This window comes from Mycetomoellerius zeteki, unplaced genomic scaffold (genome assembly GCF_001594055.1).
Source record: "Mycetomoellerius zeteki isolate Tzet28-1 unplaced genomic scaffold, Tzet1.0 scaffold140, whole genome shotgun sequence".
NCBI lineage: Eukaryota > Metazoa > Arthropoda > Insecta > Hymenoptera > Formicidae > Mycetomoellerius > Mycetomoellerius zeteki.
The window spans coordinates 240,484-256,789 of record NW_017256341.1 but is presented as its reverse complement, the minus strand read 5'-3'; the positions used below and the strand labels follow the sequence as shown (position 1 = coordinate 256,789).

At 40.9% G+C, this 16,306-nt stretch overlaps 1 protein-coding gene across 1 annotated transcript in view; it reads left to right on the top strand.

Moving 5' to 3' along the window:
* The window catches only part of Glut4EF (Glucose transporter 4 enhancer factor), a 96,912-nt gene that overhangs the window by 52,584 nt on the left and 28,022 nt on the right, over nt 1-16,306 (top strand). Inside the window, 3 exon segments of the mRNA XM_018462427.1 lie at nt 11,152-11,363; nt 11,771-12,078; nt 14,454-14,525. Of these exon segments, the coding sequence (XP_018317929.1) occupies nt 11,152-11,363; nt 11,771-12,078; nt 14,454-14,525 (592 nt within the window).

Below are 16,306 nucleotides of genomic sequence, written 5' to 3'. Positions count from 1 at the left end.
CGTAATTCCGTGCACTCTCCGCGAAACGATAATCAACGTTTCGGGCGATTTTTATACTTCTTCGGCTCTCGCTTGCGATTACTTTGCTTCAAACCGCTAAAATCCGTAACGAGACCAAGTCAGGTTTGACGACGAACGAAGAAAAGTACTGGCACCATGTTGATGACGGTTCGCTCCGTGGATGCTCCGCTGATCTGATTCGTACATTTCTCTCACGAGATACATTTTTAGTCAGTTTGCACACGTTACTTATTTGCTCTCATGCATGATCGATAAAGAGCAAAATGCGAGCATAGGAATACAAAATGGGGATTCATGATCGGTGAGACGGGCGCGGAGAAAACGGAGAGAAGGACGATAGCCGCGAACGACGCGAATAGATACGGGGATAATTCAAAATATAACTTCAACCGACTGAATATACAACTCCCATCTCCGGCCGTGCCACGCCAACGGGCGCAGTGAGTCAGTAGGTTAGCTTACGTAATTTTCGGACGGCAGTTCTCCGCGCACCGACGAGGAGGTAGCCCCGACTTGCGGTGTCGGGAATTAGGTCGATCAATACTTACGCGGCCGCGCTATATAGGTCAGGTGCACTACCACGCTCCGCGTATGCGACGAGGAGCGCTGTCCCCCTTCCCGACACCCAGCAACCCCAGCGTACCACCCATCCCGGTCACGAGCCACCCACCGCCGGGATAAAACCTACCACTCCCGCTTTCAACTCAAAACTCGGCCATTCCCTACTTTCGTTCTCTCGCGTCCCGCTCCATATATCCGCCTGTGGCGCGTTAATGCGTTAATTGACTCCAATCAGCTTGGTCCAGCTGGTTCTTGCGAGAGATCGAATTGGGTGGTCGTTATCTCGGTCGTTAGTGCCGCGGAATTCGCCTGGAATGTATGAAACTGTGTTCTCTCATGCCTTCTCTTCATGCCGGCCATCATGATCGGGCAACGCGGAAGTGAAGGAAGAAATCGAACAAACGAGGGCATTTCATCGAACGATCATCGTGATAATGTAGAGAATAATAAAGAATACTTTCTGCAAATAGATATTTATTTGAAACTTTACATTGAAAGAAAAGTGTTTAGTATTTGTGACTATAATTATATGGTAGAAGCAATTATAGTTAGAAGCTCCATTTTTATTGCTGCTATAAAGTTAGTAATAATAATTATATTTATAATTAAACCAAAAAATATAGTTAGTACCGAATATCACTATAAATTATAATTAAATTATGACAATTACAAACTATTTTGTTCTCTCAATGCAACTTTCTTATGTACATCAGGTGTAAATAACATCATTCTTAAATTCCATTTTGGACAAACAGCAAAACGCGATATTAATTACAAAATACTAAACGAATAATGATAGAACTTCACCAAATATACCATCGATCGAATGCACATAACTATCTGAAAACGTTCTGAAGGAGAAACGAGAAATGTATGAGTCATGTATGGCTTCTTAGGTTGTACACTGTGTGCTAAGTCGCGTTAAGCTATTTGCGTCATGACCCACAATAATCATCAAGGTGTCGAGACGTGGACAGAGGAAGCATTTTTCAAAGCAAGGAGAGTTTCGCGCTGAACGCCATGGATTCATACGAGCTGGACACCCGTACAACATTGAATTGCTTACACAACAGCTCTGTCCAAAACATTAAATTCCTGTTCCCATATTGAGAACCTGACCTATAGACCAACGGCGTTCACCGCGGGCAACCGAACCTCGTATAGAGACCGAAGATACAAACATTAGAGGATAGTCTGTAACTGTCCGCAACCTAGACACACACTTGCCAAGGTCCCGCGCGACAAAATACGCAGGCACCATCGCGCGTGCGATCTTGACCTACACAGCGCGCGACATGCAGATGTCATTTTGATCATGTAACGGCCTCGTGCGAAGCGAGAGAAAAATGCAGATTATACGAGAATTATTTAATCGGTGATGTATCAATGGCATTCTCCCTTTGTCAAAGAAATATCCATAAATCCCCAAAGCTGGGAACACCGCGACTACCGATGCGGTGAAACCGTTACACACATGCACGTACACATTCACATGCGCGCACGTTGCATACCCCGTAGATCATTCCGAGGCGTGTAAGCAGCAAGGTGTAGTGCCGGTCTTATCGGCGTTACACGCCACACCCTCATTCATATTTCACCGTTTCGTTATCGCTTCGTGACGTCACCCATCGACTGATGACAGGTGGACGTACGACAAACTTCCGATTTGCCGAACGCCATTCGTTCGCCTTTCTTGCGCATCTAGAAAATTGGTGAAAAGGTGAAGTCGGCGATGTCACCGTTATCGGTGTCTCACGACGATTTGCCACGGGATGTTCCGAGGGTGTTGAGGCGGTGATATGCGGCTGTGGGCGGTTAAGGTGGCCAAACAAACTGTAGGTCGTGCCAGACTAGGGGGCTACGGATCTAGGTCGATCGATACAGCTACGTATCTACCGGCGCACCGGATAAATGGGTCAGGTACACGGAGAGGAGGGGCACGCGCTTCGTTTTCATCCCGCTCGTTCTCGTTTCCTCCGCTTCGTGTCACCGTGTACACAGCGCCTTGCATTTGCGCGGTCACGACGGGTCGCTACTTGTTGAAGAAGGAGAAATAATAGATGAAAAAGACGACATTAGGGAGAAGCACGAAAAAAAAGAGAGGAAAAAGGGGGAAGAAGAGGAGAATTTTCTCTGGAACAATTCTCAATCTTATTCTTTCTCCACGTGGCGCTCGGTCAAGGGGTAAGTTACTGTCTAGCCTAGATGGAAAATCTGGGACAATGAAACCGTTACACGTGCACCAACACACGTTGCAGCGCGGTGTGTACGTGTTGTATGCATAGTGCTAAGAAAGATGCGAAGACCTTGTCCGGGCAAACTTTTCCGCACCGGGGCGGATAAAGCGATCTCTTGTTTGCTGCTAAGTGAGTCTACTTAGGGACGAGGGAGTACTCTCTCTAATACGTTTACAATAACGGTATCTCTCACCTAACTCTCGCACTGGAGTATGTTTTCCTGGTGATAAAGTCTTTAAAGTAGATCTTGTTCGAATTAGCAGCAACGGCGAAAGATATTGAAAATATTTTCAGTTTTGAGAAAAAAGCATCGATTACAATGCGAGTAAAATGAGACAAATTATCGTTATGAAAACGTTAAATAAAGTTGTTCTACAAAGTTATTTACAGCTGAACAATTCCACAGTACTCTTTTATGAATTATGCAGATACTTGTAATTTTATTCAACTTTAGCCGCGCTTCACTTCGAAGGTTATACTCGTTCTATATTTTCACATTGTCGCTTGACATTGAGCTCTTTATTATCACATCAGTAACTAAGAGGTTTCAGGAAAATTGATTATTTTCGAGGCCAATGATAATTAGTATTTATAATTAGGCTTATACAAACGAGTATTTTTTTCACAAGTTTGAAAAAGCAATGAAGAAAAAGAGAAAGATCCCTATTCTTCCTGCTACGAAAAAATGATGAAGAAACACAAGTCGTGTCGTCTCATGGGTTCGGTAACGTAGAAATCTGTGCGTTCCAAATTCGCTTCCGTGAAGGGCGTTAAGCGGAACGACGATCCCGGCATATCTTACGGGAGAAAATGGATTTCTAGCACAAGGACGTCGGCAACGGGGCCGAGTCCTCCGAGTGTTCCCGTAACATAAAGCGGGGAATTGGGTCGCCGAGTGAGGTCGGTGAAGTTGAAATCAGGTTGGCCGGGTTGTCCTGACGCGAAATCAGGCCGCTCGATACAGGCCAGCCGGTTGCCACGTTCCCGTATCCAACGCGACTGACCCCCGCTGCACGACTCCGTAACCCGGATATCTCCGGAAACTGGATCACCTCGTACGCGTGTACCCATATTTTCCCGAGGGAGAGTCGCGCGCCCCCGCCGGCCTTGCTCCCAGTGGTCCCAGGGGAGAGCGCGATCCATCACCACCACTTTTCTACAACGGGAAGGTGCCGTTCTTGCGCACGCGAAGACTTAAGGAGGGCGCGAATCTCGGGTCGCGTGTCCGCATGATATTCGCACGGTCTCGCTTCATGCGCCCGCGGGGGAGACGTTGCGCATACGGGAACGGGAGGCGATGTTTAACTGTCGTACACATGGAGCTTACCGTCCTATCACAAATCTCCTCGAGTATGTATACGGTATCGCAATGTAGTTACGTTTTACACACGCTGTGTTCGCACAGATAATAGATAATCTATAATTCCGTTAGACGTAAATTGAATTTTCTTCCTGGCGTTTTTCGTGGCAGGGTGTTATTTTTAAAGTGTGTTACACTGAAAGAAGTGTTTGATATCTGCGACTATAATTGCGTGGTAAAATAATTATGGTTAAGAACTCTGTTTTTATAGTATTAATTATAATGTTGACGATAATGATTACATTTATAGTTCAAGAAGAATATAGTTGTTCTTAAAAATATAGTCAATATTATAGTCGTTTTTGGGAACAATTATATTATTCTTTTTAGCGCATAGAACTATAAATATAATTATTATTACTAACATTCGGTCTGTTCGCGTTGCTTGCATGTTTTGCACTCAGCATCTTCTCTTTCTCTCACTCGATCGCCCAAATATATATTGATCTCATTTTAAATGCAAACATTTGGAGATTATAAGCAACGCAAACTCTATTATAATTAATAACTATAACGACAGACCTCCTAATTATTTCATCGTGTAATTATAGTCACAAATAACATTTTCCTTTTAATGTAAGTAAATCAGTATTATAACAAAATCAACACATTCTTTATAAACGAAGGTCTATGTTAAGCTAATTTGCATTCTAAATAGCAATGTGCGTCTTGATTTATTGATATGACGTGATTATTTACATTTGAAGTTTTCATTTGCGTGAAAACGTGAACGCTAGCTCGGACGCGAATGAATGGACAAACAAGACACAGCCGCGAGCTAAACGTTTTATGTTGCAAGTATCGCGTTGCAAGCAAATGGCGTCACATTAATCCTTATGTGAACGATACTTAACGGTGCGAACGAGAAATCCTCACAAGCACACGTGCGCGGCTCCATCGGACCGTTGGATGGTAACCTAGTTTTGCGTGCGCTGAAACATTCAGCGACCCAGTTACCCCGCGGCGGGGATACCACGCGGTGAATACGGATCAACAAGCTTCCCGACCTATATAATGTCCCGGATCCGCGGGCTGCATTTCCGAGCGCGAAAGCGTGCCCTCCGGAGGGATCGATTCGTCCGCACATTGCATCGAACGTCGCAGCGCGCCGTCGCCGTTCTCTCTTCTCTCTCCATCCATCCTTGCACACAGAAAAATACTTACCCAAGTAATAATTACTTGTTCCAAGTATTTTAAAAGTCTATATATATCCGCAAATCTATCATAAGTTTATCACAAGCGTCAAATGAATTATTCTAAATATGTTCTGAATCCTAGTAAGCTCGATACGCTTTAATCAAGATTATTATAAATTAAAACAAATCCGAATTGCTTATTATTATATATAAAGTCCTTCGATCAATGTTATAATATTCTTTAAAAAGAATAAATTCTTGTTTCGAATCGTAATAATGAGTTTTTCTAAAATTTGTAATATATGTAATATAAATATGTTTTAGGATTATTATCAAGAAAATATTCTTTGTTAAAGATAACTTTATATTAAAGAGAAGAAAATAAATTGAATTATCATTTTTTTAACAATAGAATGATATTTTTCTGTATGTAACCACCAACTTTATTTAGTTTATTCACTTGCGATACCTCAATTAAATCTCATCTCTTGCACTTATTTTATATTTTATATTTTGTATTCTATTATTACTTTATTTTATTTTTGCTAATTTTTCATGCTTGGCTCTATAGTATTTCATATTATTTTTATACACTTCATTTTTCTGTATCATTCTCTGAATTATACACATATTGTTTTCTTTTTTTTTATTTCTTTGCCATTAATTTTTTTTAATTGTAAATATTTACTTGGTTTTTTATATCAATGGTATTTTTTACTTCAACCTGTTTGTTCTTAGAAGGCACAACTCTAGAACGGTAAACTCTCTTTATCCCTTCATCGGTTCATCAGTCTGACGCTCATGGAAAACTTTATCGCATAACTTTCTACGTGAAAAATCGCGACCAACGTGGAGCCGCTTTTCGAATTGCAAACTCGCCGAATGGCATGAGAGTTAGACACAAAAAAGTCCCTACGGACATTTTTTTTACGAGAGTCTAACTCGGATGCGGATGCGAACTGTGCTCGTTGTCGGAGAACCGTTAACAGTCTTCCGTCTACATTACGTTGTGCGAGTGGAAGCAAATCTATGATTTGCGGTTCGAATTTCATGTTTGCGCCTGAGATAATCATTCGGGAAAAAAGAAGAGAAATCGGCGGATGTACGTTTATAACGATTCATAAGCTCATATATCTGTCACTGCGTGTAACGCGTAACTCACGCGCTCGTCCTCCAACTGATCGCGTTGCGTAACGTTATGTCACGATGCTAATAACACCGCGTGTACACGTCGGCTATGCAGGCGTGTGTACCACTTTACGATTTCCACCAACAAGCTCGATTGACTTGTCAGAAGGTGCGATACGTATCGGCGCGGCGGCGCATAGCGTGGTCGTATAGCGGATAGATACGCCATATACCATAAAGCCGTTCCCGCTAATGGCTTTATGGTTACCTCAGACTTTACTTGTGCAAAGATCAGATGTCAATATTCGTTTGAACTTTGAATTTTTTCGAGAAACGAATATTTTCTCCTTTTTCCTAGGGCTATACATACACGGAAAGAAGTTTTGTTTAATTATTTAAAAATGTAACTAAATATAGATCTGAAAATAATTTTGTTCAATTATCAAAATAATTATGTAGAACGCTTAATTTGTTACTAGAATATTAAAATTTTTCGCAGCATTGCTAATTATGTTTGAGTTTCTTATATAATTATTTTGATGACCCAACAAAATTATTTTCATATCTGTGTTTAGTTAAATCTTTAAATATTTCAGTAAAATGCTTCTTTCCGTGTATATTTGTATAAAATTATGAAAATGAATAAATGTTGTAACTATTACTAAACAAGAAATTATTAGCCTATTAAAATACTATCGCTATTGTAAGTTTCATATTAAATAGTAAAAACAAAATTAGAAAAATAAAATTTTATGAAAAGAAGAGAAACAATTTCTCTCTAAATAAAGGAAAAAGAATATTTCAAAGTTTACAATGCTACTTATATTTGTACTGAAATTTTGTTTCCAGTTTTATTTGATAAATACAACAAAAATCTAACTTAAAATAAAAATCATTTAAACAGAAGTCATTTAAAAAGAAATTAGTTTCACGAGTATTTTATTTTAATATTAAATTTTAATATTTTAATATTTAATATACGAATATTTTATTATTAATGTGATTCAGGATTGCTTCATATTACAACATTATCGAATAAAAATAAGTTTTCGTCAGGAAATATCGTGGTGAGTGCTGTAAACATGTCTGTTGCCGGTATACAAGGGAACGTAAACAGCAGTTGCTTGCAGTTACGTAGTTAACTTATGGGCGTGAGTATACGCGTTAAACAGCGTTGTATTAATGCGACAATCAGAGTCAAGGAAAGGTTCTCGGCCAAAACCTTAATTCTCACGGCAATTTTTTTTTCTGCCACTTGCACGCAATTTGTACGCGATAAAAGTTGTCCAAGATAAAAGTTGAAGGATTGTTCCAGTCCACCTTGGGATATTTTGACGAGTTTGTAAATTCAAAATTCATTTAATGACAAATAGAAAAAACCGTGATCAGCCGGTTTATTTTCTTCTTCGTTGTTGTAAAATTTTGCACGCGAAACAAAATTGACAAGCTTCCGCTTCGCTGCGAGGACAAATCTCAACGAGTAAAATTCTTTTTTCAGACAGCTCTCTTATCTATATTAGTTACTTACATCGTGCATTTATTAAAGCACGTTTTTTCAACTATGTTCTGTAGTTTTTATTGCTTAGTAATTGATATTACGTGAATAATCAGTATTATATAATATGATGACGGTGTATTTGTAACAAACCGACTGGTATAGGCGTGCATACTGTTTTATATGTAAATTTTCAATGTCAGTTCGTTGGAAGTATTCAACGTTACGATCCACGTATTTTTCTTTAAAACCGGCAATCTCAAGAAGATCAATTCCATTCGATTTTGTTCCTCATCAATTTTCGAATACGACAATATCGCGGATCTCCTTCTGTGCAACATGGAAAAAAAAAAGACCGGATTTGTTCGATTGAAATCGTGTTAAGATGTACAGGCGTAATTCGCAGTCGAGCGTACCGAGTGCATACAGAACGCAAGCGGAACAGCAGGGTTAAGGGGATAGATAAAAATCCGATCCGGCTGGTAATGGACGGAAACTCGTCCGAGTGAGTGGTAAACGACGCGTTTTCCGGCGGTTGCTTCTTGTTTTCAACAGGCACTCCCGGATGAATTACGTGCCAGCGGATTCCCTCGCACAAGAAGTGCCGGTTCGTCTTAATTACTACCGTGTGCCGATTATCTTCGAGTTTGCAATCCCTCAATCTATATCGGTGTAATTCGTGTATACTGAGTAACGGTAAGACTTCACCTCAAAAGTAAACGGCTTCGAACTCGCTTCCCCCCTCGAGCCATTCCAATTAAACTCCTTGAATCTGCCGTTTCCGTGGCAATCATAAGGCGATCGTAATCTCGCAATTAGCGGGCAACGGTCGTGCGAGTGTATCGAGTGTATCGCGAATCCGGGAGACCGTGGAAAAAAAAAACAAGAAAAAGAAAATTTCTTCAGAGAAATGAAAAATACAGTGAGCGCGAAGGTTTGCAAGAAACTTTTAGCATTCAAGTGGACAGTACTCCGAGATGAGTGTTGCTCCTTCTTTATCGAGACTCTTACCAATTCGAAAAATTTTTTTTAAACGATCATGCGATAAATATCATCAATTTAAGTGACGATGTCTTTGTGTCAGATATTATATCTGCGCAACGACAACATAACGATACTAAAGATGCCGTTAAGAGTTACAGAATCGGGATACAAGAAAAGATCATCGCTTAAATTGGCGATATTTATCGCCCTATCGTTTAAATAAAAAATTGTCAATTCGGCAAAAGTCTCGATAAAGGAAGAGCGACACTGATTCCGAGATGGTTCGTAAAAGTCATTTCGATAAATACCTGAGGCATTTCTACGTTACTGTATCGGCTCGAAAGAGTAACCTTCGCCTGCCTTCTCGCCAGTTCTAAGTGGCGTGACACATATAATGGTTGGTACACGCGGAGGAAACGGGACAGCTGTGCAGAAGTGTGTGCTTGGGAGGTGTTGCTTTCGAAATACCGGCTAGTACGTGCGTCATTCTCTATGCCAGCCGGCATTCTATGTTTCACTTTCGACTCTCAATGTACCGCTCCGGGAGTGGAACGGCTGACTTAGCGACGACGGCCTTGACTACGTCGTCATTTTCGCGCCCCCTCTCTAGTGTTTTTTTGTCCTTCGTAGGCTCGAGAGGGCCTGCACCACCTTCTCCAGGAGAGACACCGTTATTCCTAGCTGTGCACGATAATCATCTTGAAAGCTGCATCGGCAACAGCGATTTATCCGCTGCCTTTGTGAGGAAAGATACGCGATTCTCTTGAAAAGTTCGGTTCGACTAAAAATCCCTGATGATTCTATACCATAAGTTCATATCGAGTTAGACAAAAGAAATCGCCATTAAAAACATACGTTTAACGTTTACTCTCTAAATCTGAATCAATGGATAGTCACTAATTACCCAGTGGCATACTTGGCACTGTGGATAATCAGTGAAGTTCAATTAAAAAAGGAAGAATGTTTGAGCATCATATAATTAAAATACCTTTATGCGCTAAAACAAGATTAGTTAGATCATATAATAAAGATTAGATAGGGATCTCACATTTCATTTACTGATTACAATGGCATACTTGGCACTGATATCAGTGATTATCCACTGATTTAGAGAGTATATAATTCGAACTTGTTTGTATTATTAATCATTAATTCCTTATTTGCGTTTTGTGTGTATCGAGCAAATTAACGATTAATGATTATTTAATTGATACAATCCTTTTCTTTAATTTCTCTGTTTTGATTTATCTCGATATATTCCGATAATTTGAGAAGAAAACGTATTGCTTCAATATTAAAATTTTTTTTGTCCGATATTATATTAGTTATAAATATTATTAAAATGAGAATGCAATTTTTAATTTCCAATTTTCTTGTAAAATTCTCTAGTCCGAAGACAGATTATGTCGCATTGTGTATCTCTTGTTGATTCATGTTGAACACACACACATTTCACTCGGTCACTCCGTCCGGTCAGAGAAAGCATTCTTAGTCGTAGAGGAAACGACGTCGACCCGTACCAGCGTCTATATACAAACGGTACATACTCCACGTGCAGTATTTACGCGGAAATCTATAGTCTTTCCCGGAAAAGTGACTATATCGGCTTATAGGTTCTCTGCTACCGGGTATTACCGTACGACAACAGCTATCTCGCTTGGCGTTCCGAAGTGAAACGGAGAGACGGAGAACGTATCATTTTATGCGGTTTCAGGAAAACGTAATTCCAGAAACACCGCCCATAACTCCGGCGTCGATTACCTTCTATGCTGTTATTCGACGAGAACTCTTAAGGAAATTACTTTGGGCCCGTTTTGTCACAATGTATTCTGTTGCAAGATCTACCGTTGTACCACCGTTTAAATAAGGCGTTGCCATCTTCGATCCAAGATCGATGGATTGACATTATAGATATATGCGCCGTTCTCTTTCCGTGAAACGTGGGAATTTGAAAATTAATTGCTTCCACTGAAAAAAACGATTATCGAGAACCGAGGCGGACATCCAGGTTTTCAGAATACACGTGTTTCGCGGAAGAGACTGTAATATTCCTCTCGGTTAATCGAGATAAAATCAGAAATTCTTTAATTTACTATCGCGAAAATGAATCGTGTTTGAAGTAGGGTAATAGTGAATTTTCAATTTGAAAGAGCGACCGTGCAGCATGCGGATGTACGCATATACGCTATAATCTAGCGAGTCTATAGCATGTGGTAATGTATATTTCAGATCCAGGAAACGACGGCCAAGCTCGAACAATGATTCCGAACGGACATACAGCGGTTGGGGCGAGAGGGTGGTTTGCGGACGTGAGGGTTGTCGCACCAACGAACGCGGTGATTGCATGGACGAATGCGCTGCCGCCCTGGTCCTTATGTCGCTCTCGTGCTCACCTCACAGTCCTCACAACCCCCCGCCACTTCACTGCCAATACAATTACGGTACTGTGCTCATTTTTATGACATTCACACAAAATACGTGTAAGATGTTGAAAGCAGGTATACAGTAAATTCTTTTCTTTATTTGTAATCTTGGAATCGTCGTACTTTTCTCCTTTCTACTTTCTATAACAAGAATCCTTTATACATCGATTCGTTTACTTTGCGAGCAATCGATTCTTAAAAAATACTAAAAAATAATGAAAATGAGTATCAATGAGTAATAATTTAATAAGTAATAATAAATAAAATAAATAATAAGTAATAATTTATTCTTTCGTTCATATTATATACCTCTCATTTAAATATCTCATTTAAACGCGAGACATCGAATTACCGAATTACGAACCGAGCTTCTACGATAATTGGCCGGACCGAAATGAATGTAGAAGGAATTCGATCTGCGGCAGGTTCCTGGGGGAGTCGTGGAGGCGGAGGCAGCGGCATGATCGCCGGCTCACCGGGAGTCGGCGGTATGTCAAATAGCAGTAGCAGCAGCGGGGCTTCCTGGCGAAGCGGCACTCCCAGTCCACCCCTTAGCGAGGAGGGTGTACCGACGAGAAGTTCTCCTTGTCCAGCGACCTCACATCCCTCGCACAATCAGCCGCACTACCCCTACAACACGTCCGGCTCGTCGTCGAGCAGCACCCCGGGCTCGACTACGCTGGATGAGGGAATAGTGCCCGACTATATCGAGGAACAACACCCACGTAAGAAGGTGAGTAACCTTTTCTGGTGTTCATTCACCTCCTCCATGCGACGATGTCGATAATCCGTATTGTCGCACAAGTTCACTGAACGTGCTAACCGGTTGCTGATGAGAGGAAATTTCTGGCATCTTCAAAAATTCGCCTCGTCGGGCAACAATCTACAGATTGTTCCTCGCTTTACAGTCGATTAACACGTTGCATACTTGGAAAAGTTCATTTACTTCGCGATCGCCGTAAAGCATTAGCGACTTCCGCTGCCTCTTTATCAAACGCTACCGTGACCTTTGAAACTAGTTTTCAGAGTCGCGTGTTGGCGCTATTTCTAACACCAAGCTGCCCTCGCTCGTCGTCTTTCAGAGTCTTCACTGACCTTAATCTTTCTGAATAATATACACTGTCGCATCAACGCATGCCCAATTCAGCTTGTCAAGTCTTCAGACGAAGACAAACGATTTTCATGAAAATTAGTATTACTAAATAGTAGCTCGCGTTTCTACAGCGCACGTCTAAGAACTTTCGTTGCGCGATCCAATTATTCGTTGGCATTCGAACGTTTCGTTCATTCAAGTTGAATATCATAAATTTGACGTCATGCTGCTCGTCAGTTTCTTATGCATTAAGCGTAATAAAAGTGATAAAAACGTTTTTTGCACTAATGACACAAAGACTATGACTTCCTTGAAGCTTACATTAAACTCACACATTCAAGCGACCGTTGCAATGGGAATACAAGTTCGCCATGATAAAAATCTAATGGCCTTCGAGAAGCTATGTCTCCATGATTAATTCTTTTTGCATTCGCCTAGTAATATGTGGTAGCTTAATTAACGCCAACGCGTGCGCGCAAATATGATAAGTCTATTGCGTAAGACATTGGGGCGTGGGGCACCAGGGTGAGCCTTCCACGTTGCACGTTCCGTCTGGATTAGATCTGATTCGTTTTCCGTTGGGATTCTCTCTCTGATATTTCTTACGTACAGAATTGAAAAATAACAATTGTAATTGCGACTCGAGTTTAAAGTCGATTTACAGATTCCATTTACAGACAAAGAATATAATTTACCGCAATTATTTGTGAACAGTATCCGTATAAATATAGAATTTGTATCGGAGACTATTTCCGTCAGATTATTGTTTATAACATCACAAGTTATATTGATTTCAAATTCCGTTCATCGAATTTTGAAATGCTCTATCTCTCTCTTTGAAATATTATTCTTTTTATATTAATATACTATTTATAACATATATATATTTTCGAAACTGATTGTAAATTGGAGCTATTAGCAAAAGAAACACGTCGTATAGTAGAAATAACTACAACAAAGAATAACATTTTTGATTGATCGGTATAATGGACTCGATAGATTTAATCGATATTGGCGAGTAATGGGACCAACGGGTCTGTTTTTGAGATGACGAAGGATTAGTTTTCTCTTTTCGAATGGACGAGCCAGAGAAAACGAAGTCGCTTTCGATCGTTTCGTAACGGTCAATTTTCATGTAACATGCTGAAAAGAATGGGTCAGGAAGAGAACGAGATGTCACGCATAACTTTGGAATCACATCGAGAATTTCTATTTAAAAATCGCCAATATGCGCATTTGCGATTTTTAAGGATTAAAATAGAATTTAATTTTGAGGTAGCATCTCTATTGAAAAGTTAATATAAATTATTATCTATATTTTATGACTAATTTCAATCGCTGTTAAATTCTACAATCACATTGAATACATATTTTTCCATATTGTTTTTCGTTCTCAAAATTTTGTATATAACTATTTATATTAACTTTTCCAAGTTTTGGATTAGCCTATTCGAATCAAATGACTTCAAACTTCGAATGAAAATGCAGAGCATTTATATGCAACGCGAATAGGATATTTTACATATCGCTGGAAATCGGCATGAGAGAGAGAATACTAGTGCTTCGATTATTTCATGGATTTAAATTCGCGCCAGTTGTTGCATGCTGGCAGCAACGTCCCTGACCGGTCAGAGATACAGGCGAAAGAAGTCCGCAAAAGCGGCCGGAGTCATCTTCGTCGTCGTGCGTGCCAAGCTCGCGCACATGATGATGACATAAGCACGCCGGCCGAGCCAAGGATGTAAACACGCGCGCGGCGATTTTTTGGTATTTCGTAAGACGGCTAACAAGCCGGACCTTGAGGTATTATCGCCCCGCGCTAATCTTAGGTACGCGGCAGTCCTGCGCGCTTTTGCTGCTTTCGGCCGCTTGCACGGGAAACAGCGACTCTCCGCGCGCGACGATGCGATGGCAAGGCGGCGTTCCGCTCCCGAAATAGCCGCTAAGATGAGCGTGGCCCCTTAACTAACTGGCCGGACTCGCTAAAACCTGCCTCTGTTTTATGGCTTTTTCAGATTCGAGCGAAAGTCAACCAGGACCCGATCGAGACGGAACCAGGCGCTTGCTCGACTTTCGAAAGCGAACAGGTAAGCCCGATTTCCGTTCTCCGCGTAATTAGACACTTGCTCGCTAGAGATTTCGCAGATGCGAAATTGCAGGCAGCGAAACTCCTTTTTAACTTTACACTGGTAAAAGAGTCTGGTTGCATTAATTGGAACTCTGATCGCAAATGGGTAAATTAGAATTTTATGATTGAATTTATTGTAATTTTAATTGAGATAACCAGAATTGTGATTAATGTGATCAGAATCTTCTGGTTCATTTTTAATTACAACTTTTTCTCAGTGTGGGGTTATTTTCATACAAATTTCAACAGATAAGCGATTACTTTGTATGCATGGTGTGTCACATAGACGTTAATTTTCCAACTATCATAAATTTGTAAAAAATTTACTTCAGTAGAGAGATTATTATTTCGCGTTTGTATTTTTGTTTTAATAATAATGGACGCAAAGTATTCCTCTCATCTTTCAATCAATCAGAATTAATCCTTCTTCGTATCTTACGTATTACGTCCCTTTGGAATGAACTTCAATTTCTTTTAACATTAATGAAAGCTCAACGGAAAGCATCCCGCGATGCAATTTGCATTCGAGATGCTTTGTTGTTACTACGGTCGTTATCTGACTTGTAATACGAGTAGAGATAAGTAATCTCGCGTGCCCATCGCAACAACAGTTACTTTTTCCTCTTAATTATCTCTCGTGTAGCGACCTATCGATATCTAGAGTGCGGGAAAACCTCTGGTTGAAAGGGGAGGCGTCGCCGCGCAAATTGCGGGTGCAACACGGGCAAGTATTCGTTATCGAAAAAAAAACGGGGAATCAGTGGAACGGTGCACGTCCGCGTGCAAACGCGACTCAAATCTACCACTATCACTACCACCACCATCAGCACCACCACCATCGCCGCCACCTCCTCCTCCTCCTCCATCACCTTCTCTCGGATCAATATTATTCGTAACCCAGTTTACACCGAAGGTTCCTACTTTCACCGGTGGTCGCGAACGGCCCGCGATCGTTTAGAGTCATTCATCTCGAGTCAATCGGCGTCGATGATGTCGTCAGATGAAAATATTTGCACGTCATTCGCGATATTGGACGTCAATCAGATCCGCCGATGTAATTTACGAAGCCTAATACATGCGGTTTCGACTTTCACTCGTGAATACCCACGTAACTTGGAGTAACCAGATTTCCATGGACGGTGTCCTCTTTTCTGAACATCGCATCTTCGGGCGTTTTCTTTTTTCTATTCTTTTCCTCTTTTTCTTTTATGTTTCTTTACAATGTTCCGCTTCCTCTTTAGTTTCGCATTTCAATGCATGATTAAATAATCAGGTGTGACGTTTTCGTCGTCTTGCTTTATTAAAATTTCAAAATTTCAAGCGAAACCTTTTTCACAACACCGTTATTGCCAACGCTTATTTCGTTGTGATACGTTCAGCGAATAGAAAAATAACTGTTCGTGAAAACTTAATAAAAGAAATTGGAAATATACGTAGACGTTTCGTCCGTTTAAAAAACTAGGGGATATCCCAGGGTTTCTTCCATTCCCATTGTCCCAGTCACACCCGAGAGAAAGATGGCCACCCTACCTGCTGTGTATCGGCGCGCACCTGACCCAATTGACCGGCTCGGTGATATCTCCACGAATACGGCAACCAAGGTCGTCGGTGTTCCCTAGATTCTCTCATCGCCTAGTGCTCGTCATCGCGAGAAAGGTCATTCGATCAAGATAGGAGAGAGACGATGCCACCGTTCCCATATCGCGGCATCCATGAACGGTGATACTGACAGGCAGGGAA